At 36.4% G+C, this 13176-nt stretch overlaps 1 protein-coding gene across 14 annotated transcripts in view; it reads right to left on the bottom strand.

Moving 5' to 3' along the window:
• Nucleotides 1–13176, bottom strand: part of LOC106884182 (glutamate receptor-interacting protein 1) — a 542605-nt gene that overhangs the window by 104769 nt on the left and 424660 nt on the right. For all 14 annotated transcript variants that reach the window (XM_089349488.1, XM_089349543.1, XM_089349474.1 and 11 more), the window contains 2 exons: nucleotides 9807–9870; nucleotides 5546–5691 (listed from right to left, as the gene is read on the bottom strand). In XM_089349488.1, the coding sequence (XP_089205614.1) occupies nucleotides 5546–5691; nucleotides 9807–9870 (210 nt within the window). The remainder of the gene's footprint in view (nucleotides 1–5545; nucleotides 5692–9806; nucleotides 9871–13176) is intronic.

Raw genomic sequence — 13176 nt, 5'->3', positions numbered from 1 at the left:
TATTTGATAACTTTTTAGGGGATGTTGCACAGCTTAAGGATCAAAATATACTGTTATTTGAATTCACAATCGATATCTATAGATTGATCTTTAAATTCAAATATGTTTAGATTAAGGATCAATATATTGTTATTTGAATTAAATATCAATATTTATAGTAATGTTCAATGGGATTATGAATGAAAAGTCAATGAGGAAGCCTTTACTTAGTCACTGAACATGAGAAAAATAACTAACTTCTCCCCATTTAGACCCTGCTGCCTTGAAATAAGGACACAACAGACAATATGGTCCCACAAATGCAAAACGATGGAAAGGTCATGCTTGGAGCTCTTTTAACTGCTTTTAATATTCAATTAAAGCTGATCTGAAGTTAAAAAGCCCCCAAAACAAAGTCAACAATAAAATCTTTACTCCCTTTATTATGAGTATCGTCATCATCATCATCATCATCATCATCATCATCATCGTTTAACATCCGCTTTCCATGCTAGCATGGGTTGGACGATTTGACTGAGGACTGGTGAAACCAGATGGCTACACCAGGCTCCAATCTGATTTGGCAGAGTTTCTACAGCTGGATGCCCTTCCTAACACCAACCACTCCGAGAGTGTAGTGGGTGCTTTTATGTGCCACCCGCACAAGGGCCAGTCAGGCGGTACTGGCAACGGCCACGCTCAAATGGTGTATTTTATATGCCACTCGCACAAGAGCCAGTCCAGGGGCACTGGCAATGATCTCGCTTGAAAGTGGCAATGATCTCGCTCGAAAGTACGATCTCGTACCATTATTATTATTAAATGGTCTCAAAACAGTTATCATAACTAATGTGGTCAGTATCTTGAAAAGGATAAGAAAACAGATATCAAAGGATGATAAAAGCAGCTCTCTCCTCTATCACTAACAACATTAAAAGACTAAGACTTACACTTAGTACACTAGGTATATGTGCCACAAGATAAGGGCACTATTATTCTTGTTTTATAAATAGGGGTTCCAAGGTTGGATTTATTCTGGTACTTTCTCTCCCTCTACACACACATACACATGTGTATGATTACCATATAAGATAATGATCAGAAATAAAACCAATTGAAACAAAGTAGATATTAATTCTATGTGTTTGTGTGTGCGCACGCACGCACACACACACACATACATACATATATAGCACAGACATGGCTGTCTTTTTTAAGAAGTTAGCTTTTTGCAGCTGTGTGGTTTCAGGCTCAATTCCCCTGTACAGCACAATGAGTAAATGTCTGCTACTATAACCTGGGTTGGTCAATGCCTTGTAGGTTAATTTGGTAGACTGTATGTGTATGTGTATCTATATGCATATTTGTTAGTGTTTGTTTCTCATCAGTTGACAACCAGTGTTGGTTTGTTTGCATCCCTGTAACCTAGCAGTTCAGTAAAAAGCAATTCTTAGAATAAGTATCAGAAAATAAAATAAGTACTAAGGTTAGTTGATCAGATAAACCTTTCAGATGGTGCTCCAGTATGGCCACAGTTCAATGACTGAAGCAAGTAAAATAGTAAAGAGTGTAAAGAAGAGGTCAAAGAGTGAAAAATAATATTGGAAACAACAACGTATCTCAAACATTTCATGATTCCCCTTATTTATATCAATCAATCAATGCTTCTTGTCAACTACAAAACTGTATTGAAGATAATCTATGAGGAGATCAAATTCAATTATGACTAACGACTTGTTGAACTTTGGGAGTATACATTTTGATTACATGTTTTAATAAATGCATGCAATAAATTTCTATGAAAAATTTGAATTTAATGATATTTCATTATCACTATCATTGGAATTACTATTATCATTAGGATCATTATCATCATCATCAAAATCTTACTGATAATGACAACCATTAAGATGTTATCCTTCCAATATATTATTGGTAATTATTTTGGTAATCATTTTATGAACCCCCAAGAGTGATGAAGGACAAACGTGTATATTTTGATTATCTCCACTAACATGAGATAACTATAATCTGTTTAAGCACAAGAGTACCATCATTCTGTATGTGTGCGTGAGTGTATACACACACACACACACACAATAGGTGCATGCATGGCATAAATGGAAACATGGAATAGATGCAGGAAGGGCATAAATCTATGGTTAATATTTGCTTTCCAAACACATGGTTTTGGGTTCAGTTGCACTGTGTGGAACCTTGGGCAAGTGCCTTTAACTATAGCACAAGGATGACCAAAACCTTGTAAGTGGATTTTGTAGAGGGAAACTGAAGGAAGTCTCTTGTATGTAAGAAGGTGTGTGTGTGTGTGTGTGTGTGTGTGTGTGTGTGTGTGTGTGTGTGTGTGTGTGTGTGTGTATGGCTGTTTGTGTCTCCTTGATTTGCTAGATACACTATATGATGATTAACCCTTTGGCATTCAGATTTCTTTGTAAAATATAATGCTTGTTTATTCAGGTTGTTTTGAATTAATCATGCATTTTCACATAGCTTCAAAATTTTGAAGATGGAATTGTTTAATTTTAGAATAATATTGTAGATTATGTGAGAGAGAGCAGATCTAGCTGTTTTAGATAGAGCAGATCTAGCTGGTTTGGATAAAGCAGATCTAGCTGGTTTGAATATAAAACAGACAGAATATTTGGGCCTGGAGCCTGGTGTAGCCATCCGGTTTCACCAGTCCTCACTCAAATCGTCCAACCCATGCTAGCATGGAAAGTGGACGTTAAACGATGATGATGATGATGATAATGATGGCAGATTAAAATGCTAAAGGATTAAGCTTTCTGTGACACACTATCAGCCCTTTGGTTTACAGTAAAATGGGCCAAACATTACACATATGCATGCCTGTCTTGAAGTCAGGCATATATATATATATATACCAGTAACAGTAGAGTTATTGCAGAAATTGTTCTTCTGAAGTCAGCATTGAGTGGACCTATAATTAAAGACATTCTACTCATGACCATCTTGTCTGTGTGTATATCCTGAAGTAACATTATCTAATGTGTCCTTCCTATTTTAAGATAATGGTACGTGGGGGTGATTTTTCTGCTATTTCTGGCAGGTTGAGTAACTAGACAGAAACTCCTTTGCCAACTCATAGATTGGCATGGCACTGAAACAGGGTGTGTTTAACATTATAATAAGGTTAACTCAAATATTCTTTTATAAAATAAATGCCACATTTTTAAAGGATACTATACAACATTTATATTTAGTGCAGATAATGTGAAGTGAATACTATTTAAAAAAAATAAGTGCAAAATTGTATTAATAGCACATCCTGAAGTGACACACTTTTGGCTGAAGAGGATATGTGATACATGTGGCTGTGTATATGTATGTACCTTTGTTTATACATATATATATAAGTCAGTAAATGGTGGGGTTGTGTTAACCGCACATGGAGAAATAATAGGAAAATAAAGAATAATATTAATAATAATCATTATTATTCTTTATATGCATATATATACACACACATACACATGTCTGTATTTTGTGCATCTGGCTTCCGTAGGATTTTCGAGCGAGATCGTTACCAGTGCCCCTAGACTGGCTTGTGCGGGTGGCACATAAAAGACACCATTTCGAGCGTGGCCGTTGCCAGTACCGCCTGACTGGCCTTCGTGCAAGTGACACGTAAAAGCACCTACTACACTCTCTGAGTGGTTGGCATTAGGAAGGGCATCCAGCTGTAGAAACTCTGCCAAATTTAGATTGGAGCCTGGTGTTGCCATCCGGTTTCACCAGTCCTCAGTCAAGTCGTCCAACCCATGCTAGCATGGAAAGCGGACGTTAAACGATGATGATGATGATGATGATGATGTATATATGTATATTTCTTGTGTGATTGAGAACTACATTTCCCAACCACATGATTTTAGATTCAGTCCTATTGTTTGCCAGTTGGGCAAGTGTCTTCCACCATAGACCCAACCTGACTTAAGCCATTGGAGTGGATTTGGTAGACAGAATCTGAGAGATGGCCATCATGTGCAATGTGTGTGCATGTTTTGTCACTGTCATACAAGTAGTGTCATTTGTTTCCCATCTTCCATGAAAATATGTCTGGCCATGGGAAAAATATACCCTTGCTTGAAAACATGTGAAGGCTGAAGACAGGAAAGGCATCCAGCTGTAGTTAAATTATAAACCATCATAACAACAACCACCTTGAGCACCATGTGTCTAACACATGTACACATGCCTACGAAGTCAGAAAAAGCACAGCTCCATGAATTTCCAACTAGCAGACAGCACTAGAGTTCACATTAAGATCAACCATGATTTCACATTCCACTGCATATCAAAACAGTGGTATTTCATCTTTTCTTACGTCCTGAGTTCAGATTCCAATGAGGTCAACTTCGCCTTTCATCCTTTCAAAGTCAATGAAATAAGAACCAGTTAGGTACTGGGGTCGGTGTAATTGATTTAACTACTGCTGGGTAAGAGTATAAAAAGTGCACCCTTCTGCCAAGCCATGTTAAACCAGTGTGGCAAAGTAGGTTCATCAAACCAGTATGATCTCAAGCTCAAGTTTAGGTTACAGTTCATGGAGAGAAGATGCTGAGGCTTTTGAGCTGCAGTGGACTGAACATAGGCAATCCAATTCAGTGTTACACTTTCCAGTCAGTATAATGGGATTTACATCATATATTAACATATTAAAAATTTTTTTATGAAATTAAAAAAAAATGTTGTGCATAGGTGTAGGAGTGGCTGTATGGTAAGTAGCTTGCTTACGAACCACATGGTTCCGGGTTCAATCCCACTGCGTGGCACCTTGGGCAAGTGTCTTCTACTATAGCCTCGGGCCGACCAAAGCCTTGTGAGTGGATCTGGTAGACAGAAAATGAAAGAAGCCTGTCGTATATATGTATATATTATATATATATATATATATATATATATATGTGTGTGTGTGTGTATTTGTCTCCTCAACATTGCTTGACAACTGATGCTGGTGTGTTTTCGTCCCTATAACTTACCGGTTCAGCATAGAGACCGATAGAATAAGTACTAGGCTTACAAAGAATAAGTCCTGGGGTCGATTTACTCGATTAAAGGCAGTGCTCCAGCATGGCCACAGTCAAATGACTGAAACAAGTAAAAGAGAGTAAAAGAGTATAGCAAAGAGAAATACAATTTTGCTTATAAAGAATCTTTATATAAAGCCAACTTAAAGTACCATATACTGAAAAATTATCCTGTTAAAGCAAGCAGAGATGGAAGTTTTTTCAACATTTCCTGCTTATAGCAATGCCATAACACTCACCGCCCATGCTCGCCCACGTGAAACTCTAGAACTTGTTTTAATGGTAAATAGGTAAGAACAATGAAAGTACTCATAACTAGAATCATTATTACATAACTGAAAACTGGGTTATTGGATTTGTTTGTTCCACAATCTAAGCAACAACATCAGTTAATTTGTATCTTCAAGATTTCTTTTTTTCTTCTTTTTTTTTTGACTCCAGTTAAAAACAGAAAAATCAAAATGGTGCATGTGCAAGTTTGTGCTGGAATGGGTCCTCACCTGATTCAGGAACTTCATATTCCACCTCTAGTATGACTTGCTCTCCAGCATTCTTCAGCAGATTCACTATTTCTTCATGTTTCAAGGCTGATGTACGAATGCCATTCACAGACAGTATGAAATCGCCAACTTCAAGAGCATCGCATCTATGGAAAGGGAATAAAATAGCTTTGTTATTAAAAGAAAAGTGAGGGAATGTGTGTATATATTTATGTGTGTAAATATTATATATTTGGAAATAAGAATCAGTAAGGGTATGAAATGAAATCACACCGCAACCGGAGTGGTATGTAACCAGTGAGTAACTAAGAGTAGAAACTATTGCAGTAATGGAGAAAGTGGCAGGGAGGAGACAGCATATCTCTGTGTCATTGGCTGTAGATCTGTAAATTGTTGGGGAGTAGATCTTCACCAACCATCTGGCAAGGTTGTATATATATATATATATATATATATATATATATAGAGAGAGAGAGAGAGAGAGAGGGAGAGAGAGAGAGAGAGAGAGAGAGAGAGAAAGAGAGAGAGAGAGAGACAGACAGACAGAAATTTGTATGTATGTGTGTAGCAAATGATAGTGTATTTGTGGCCTGCAATGTGAGCTTAAATCCACAGATTACTGTCAATTTCATCTAATCTTCCCACAGCATGCCAGCATCCACTTACATTATTCATTTTCTCAACAAATTAGCTGAGGTGCCCATTCATATGGTATTAGCAGAACCTTCAAGCCCAAACAGCACTGAGTACTCAGGATATAACATAAACAAACTTATGGGGTCACCCACAGTTTCAATGTTACCAGTTGTTGCAATTGTACCAGTAATTGTTGTAGCAGTTGTCACCATAGTGTTGTCAAAACAGACAAGCTATGAATTATCAGCTGAGATATTATTTTTATTGGTTATACAGATATTGTCTTGTAGAACAACAGGCTCAATGGTGTTACTTTTCCAACTAGCAGACAGCACTAGAGTTCACATTAAGATCAACCATGATTTCACATTCCACTGCATATCAAAACTTATCCCTTTTCTACATCAAATCCCAACTCAGTTTTCATTGTGTATACCCTAAAATGCATATGCCACTGCAGAGAAGCATGAATGTGTCATATTTAGTGTGTATATTCACACATACAGACACACTTGCACATCATGCAGATTCACTTGTATTTCATGCATAAATTATATATTGATGTATAGAACATACATTTATGTATACTCACTTGTATGGATTCACACACACATATATACAATTTGGAAAATATCTTTTATCAGCAAGTCTTGTAGAACATTGTGTTCGTCTCTAATCAAGAACAGTTGTCTTTTTTTAAGTATTTACCTAAGACATCAGACATGAAGCTCACATACATAACATTATTCTATTATGTTTGAATAAACTTGTCACTGCCACAATGAATTAACAACAAGTGGAGAATATATTTTTCCATCTTATGATTTTAATATAATAAACCATTTTATTTGTTATTCTACACTTCGTTCGTTTGGATGAATTTACGTTCATCTAAGATGTAAAAGAATTTTTCTTTTAAACACAGAAATAATTTCTTATAATGAAGGCATCGTATTTCTAGAAAACTTATTCTACCATTAACTGCTATTAGTGATGCAGTATTTATAGGTGTACAAAGTACGTTTGGTAGCTGGTCTTTCAAAAGTGTTACTATCAATGAACTTCAACAAAATCAATTCTTCAATTCTTTATTACTGTTAACCTCCTTCAGACCAGCAATTCAATTTTGATTTCCACTCAAAGCCTTTTAGCTTTATTTTATGGGGGAAGATATGAACAAATGGTTAAGAAGTTCATTTTGCACCGATGTGCTTCTGGGTTCAATCCTAAATCAGAGCACCTTGGGCAAATATTGTCTCATATAGCTTCAGTTTAACACAAGCTCAACAGGAGGCATTTGCCTAACTTTGGATAGTATATTTAATCTCTCACTTGGATTAGCAAGAACACCATGTCATATGGTACCTTTAACAGAGTCTAATCAACTATAAAAAGCTGGACCATTTCTCTGATCTGAAGGAAACTCATAAATCAAGTTTCGTTACCATTCTTTTAGCTAGTCTTAGGAGTTATACAGATGGGTATTGAGCACATTCCTTCTATTTATGAAAGTGGATATATGAGAACTTCTCAGCATTCCTTATTAAGAAATTTAAAAATTCCAAGTTCCTTTTTCAGTTATTAATCTTTAGATAATACTAAAATAGAATATTTTACCATTGTAATAGCATTATCTATTAAATGTCAAAAAACTATGTCACACTTCTGCAATCTGGTCACTAAAACAATTCCACTAGATGGAATGTTGTTGAAGTGCACCAGTGACAGCTTTTTGAAGTGTCATGAAACCTTGTGACACTAACTAGAATATGATGATACTCTTAAGGAAGAAATCAAATCAAATCTAACAGTTTTTATTGTTTTCAAGTAGCTAACATAACTCTTGCACAGTGTAATTGCTTCAGTTACAACACAATTTCAGATCAAGTCACTTTGCTAAACAAGTACATCTCTGAAATGAATGAGCATATGTACTTTACTACTCTTTTACTTGTTTCAGTCATTTGACTGTGGCCATGCTGGAGCACCACCTTTAGTCGAGCAAATCGACCCTGGGACTTATTCTCTGTAAGCCTAGTACTTATTCTATCGGTCACTTTTGCCGAACCGCTAAGTGACGGAGACATAAACACACCAGCACCGGTTGTCAAGCAATGCTAGGGGGACAAACACAGACACCAAACCACTCACAAGGATTTGGTTGGCCCGAGGCTATAGTAGAAGACACTTGCCCAAGATGGCATGCAGTGGGACTGAACCCAGAACCATGTGGCTGGTAAGCAAGCTACTTACCACACAGCCACTCCTGTGTGCACCCTGGTTTTAGAATAGGTACCCCATGTCCCTGCATTTCATAAGAGATGACTGAAAGGGTACTTAAATATTAAAACTTCTCAGAAAAACTGTTCAACTCATGCCAACACAGAAAAGGTAGACATAAAATACTTATGTATGCTATAGCTTAAAATTTAAAACACATGTCAAAACATATGGTCTAATTACTATAAAAATATTGAATAAATGTAATTGAATGGAGGACATAATTGGAAAAAAATTGTTTTTAAATTACATTTACATATTCATTCATGTAAAAGACCAACAAACTATAATGTGTAAGTGTGACCCACATTAGAGTACCATTGATATGACTGAGAAAGTGCTACTGTTATACACACAAACAAACATCTAATTCAACCAAATGATTAGTTATGATCTACTACCCAATACTCAACAATCAATGACACAGAGATATGCGGTTTTCTCTTGGCCTCTTTCTCCATTATTACAATAGTTCCTGCTTTTAATTACTCACTAGTTACATACCATTTCAGCTACAGTATGTCTTCATTTCATATCCTTACAAAACCTTATTCCCCAAATTCCACCACACTAAACAACTTTCATAAACATTCCTCCTCCAAAACAGCTTTCTTCTCGAAGTCTCTTCGTTTCTACAATTGTCATAGTGGCTTTTAATCTTAACATCATCTCCATTAACTTCACCAATCTAAGAAGGCCCACAAATGACATGGAAACTGCTCTTTATTTATAACTAAATTTATGACTTTCATCTGAGGTACAAAGCTGCATTAACTTCACCAATCTAAGAAAGCCCACAAATGGCATGGAAACTGCTCTTTATTTATAACTAAATTTATGACTTTTATCTAAGGTAGAAAGCTGCAAATTTTATACGGAGAGATGTAGTTGATTTAATCAACTCCATTGCTTGACTCGTACTTATTTTATTAACAGTTCAAAAGTGATTTGATTACCTTTGATTAGTCTGGAATCAGGAAAAGGTGAACCAAGAAGTTAAAGATACATAACTAAATACTGTAAGGATAATTTGATTTGGTACTTAACCAGTTTTGCTCCCCGTTTCTCATCTTGGAGAAAAAAAAAATAGATAAATTCGATTCACAGAAATGAATTTATTATCATTTTGGACTATGAAAGCCTTTCTGTCTCTCCCTGTTCTTACCTACTTAATAACCAGGTAGTGGGGTAGGAGTTTTCATCGCACCTTGCCACCCAGTGATGAAAAGGGTGTATTTGATCATCAGGATTTTATCCTTCTTTATTGAAGAGGAAATATACACACACCTAACATAAAACCAGATTAAAGCCTTTAATTAAAAAAAAAAAAAAAAAAATTGTTTACCTGTGTGCAATACTGCCAGGTCGAAGATTTGAAACTTGAGGCCGGCAATTCTTGTCCACTCCACCTAAAACATATGAATTTTTTAAAAATTATTTAAATATTGAGAAAAATAAATTTTGAAAAAAAAAAAAAAAAAAAAAGAGAAAACTCCATAAAATGATTCATTAAAATATTCCAATTAGGAGCTGAAAGAATAATCAACTATCCTGTGATACTTAATGATCCTCTCATTAAGCATGAAGCCTATAAACCAAAGTGCTTTAGATGCACTTTTAAAAAGTATACTGCATCATCATCATCATTTAATGCTCATTTTCCCATGTCACACTTTTACTAGGATAATACAACACTTCCTCTCATCTCTTGGAATCCAGAGAAGCATAAAAAAATGCAAAAATAGCAACAGCTGCATCAAGAGTTTGTTCCAAACATTTGCGCTTTGATGCACATCACAGCACCAATAATAAAGGCACAGGAGCAGACAATATTTTTTGAGTGCCAGCTAATCTTCCTAACTCAGCTATTGTCACAACCAGAAGTTAGAAATACAAAAACAGACTGCACAGTAGAGGTGCAACACGTTTAAAGAGCACCAAGGTGCCACATACAATTAAGTTTTGGCTGGCTTTCTGATTTATGTATATTTAGTCAGGTTGGCCTAGAGCTACACAACAACACTTCCGCTGTCATTCTACAACCACCACCAACACAACCACAGCTACTATCTTGCATATGAGGGAACATCTAAATGCTCACTCCATCTGCTAGAAATAGCAGCCTAATTTTCTTAAAATCAAACCCTGCTATCACATAAAAGAAAAGATGCACAAATATAATATATTCCTAAATAGATTGTAGGCATAGAAGTGACTGTGTGGTAAGTAGCTTGCTTACGAACCACATGGTTCCCGGTTCAGTCCCACTACATGGCACCTTGGGCAAGTGTCTTCTACTATAGCCTCATGCCGACCAAAGCTTTATCAGTGGATCTGGTAGACAGAAACTGAAAGAAGCCCATCGTATATGTGTGTGTGTGTGTGTATATGTTTGTGTGTCCGTGTTTGCCCCACCAACATCACTTGACAACCGATGCTGGTGTGTTTACATCCCCGTAACTTAGCGGTTCAGCTAAAGAGACCAATAGAATAAGTACTAGGCTTACAAAGAATAAGTCTTGGAGTCGATTTGCTCGACTAAAGGCGGTGCTCCAGCATGGTCACAGTCAAATGACTGAAACAAGTAAAAGAGTAAAAGGGTATGAAAGAAGAAAAAGACAGGAGATATGCTGGCCATGATGAGGAAGCTTTTGATCAAAGGCCTTCTCCATCATGCCTGACCTGAGGTTAAACAACAACAGCATCAACAACAACTACACAACTACACAACCACCACTATTTATGCACTGAAATGTAGAAGCCTCCAATTAGCAACACAGCCAATCAGGTACAAACTGAAACTAAGAGGCTAAAGAGAAGTGGGGTGAGGTGATGGTAGGAAGTGGAAGAAGATTGTAGGACATAGGAAGTGGAGCATTAAGTTGAGATTTGTGATAGAGGTGATAGAGGGTAAGATACAGAGATGGAAGTGATAATATATTAATTATCAGTAATGTTAATTAAATTAATTCCTGATAACAACATTCTACTCACTATCAGCTGGTTGATAACAGTGATGATTGTTGTTGTTGTTGTTGTTGTTGTTACTTAGCCTCAGCTTAGCTCTCTGTTGGAACAGACTTATGATCAAAAGTTTTCCTCTCTTTTTCTGTTTAATCCTATACTTTCCAATGTATCCTTCCTGTTTTAAGACTGAACATTATGATTTGAGGGCATTTGGCTACTCTTTCTAGTCTGTTGCATGACCATTTGAAGCCCTACTTACAGTTCATAAAGTTGATAGCAGTAAGGTTGCTATACATTTTGTATTTGCTTAACTCCAGGTCAGCTCTGATTTGTTAGATCTATGATGAACAACATTCCAGATCTGACCATCCGTCTTTTATTCATACACTATGTGATCCCTATCTTTCCTTAAGATAAAAGTGTGCAATACAAGGAAAATTTTGGCTGCTATTTCTAGCAAGTTGAGCAACAAATTAAAGGCTCTCTCATTTGCTTGGTGTTGTTGCTCTAAAGCAGGATATCTCAAACATGGGTACCCTGGAATTATAAAGTAATCACAACCAACTAAATGCTATGAACACAGGTGAAGATGAGGGGGAATTACAAACTCATTTGTTCTACACATAGGGAACATAGGACTATGTCTCCGGTTCTTTGAGGAGGTGCTAAAAATTTCCAGACTTTAAAGGTATTGCGAAAGGCCTGGTTAGAGGCCCAACCTTCCAAGGTCTTTTACAGGGCTTAGAAAAACTGAAGGACCGCTGCAATAAGTGTGTGAATCTGAGAGGGAAATATGTTGAATAAAGTCATAATTAACTGATTCTCCTGTATTTTCTTTTAGCTAAGGTGAGGAACTTTTCAACACCCCCTCATATATTGGTATGGCAAGATTTGAGAGGAATGAGATGTTTTGGCACAGCTGTTCTGGTACCACAATTTCATATCACTGATTCAGTGCTGACTTATTTGACGTCCAACATTTTAATGTTACTTTCATTCTAATAGCAGCATCAGCACCAAATAGTGACGGAGAAATAATTGAACTTTTGGTTAGTTTGAACATGTCTGTGACACTTCTAAAGGTAAATTCATTGTAATTATCATGAAGAAAAATTCTCTCTTACAGTAAAAAGTGTAAAAATACCTTATCTGCCCTGTGCTCAGTATTTTTAATTGAGGAAGGCTAAAGAGCCAAAACCACATCTGGGAATTACTATGTGGAAACACTGGGCAGGTATGGTATTTTTACACCTTTTACCATAAGAGAGACTAAAGTCCTATATTTAAGAGATGAGGAATTATATACATTATTTACATTTGACAGATATTTGTCCTCATCTTGTTTGTTGTTAACACAACATTTTGGCTAATATACCCTCCAGCCTTCATCAGGTGTCTTGGGGAAATTTTGAACCTGGGTTATCATTCCTAAGGTATTTTTCGATATTATTATTATTATTATTATTCAGATCACTGCCTGAAATCGAACTCGAAATTTTGGGGTTAATATCCCGCGCTCTTAACCACTATGCCATATGCCCATGGGCATGGTAATTAAGAGCGCGGGCTACTAACCCCAAGATTCCAAGTTCGATTCCAGGCAGTGAACTGAATAATGATAATAATGATGATGATAATAATAATAATAATAATAATGATGATGATGATGATGATGATAATAATAATAATAATATCGAAAAATACCTTAGGAATGAGAACCCAGGTTCGAAATTTCCCCAAGACACCTG

The sequence above is a fragment of the Octopus bimaculoides genome, chromosome 1, assembly GCF_046866305.1.
Source record: "Octopus bimaculoides isolate indiv1 chromosome 1, ASM4686630v1, whole genome shotgun sequence".
In the NCBI taxonomy this organism is placed as follows: domain Eukaryota; kingdom Metazoa; phylum Mollusca; class Cephalopoda; order Octopoda; family Octopodidae; genus Octopus; species Octopus bimaculoides.
Note: the sequence above shows the minus strand (reverse complement) of the source record. Positions and strands in the feature narration are given on the sequence as shown.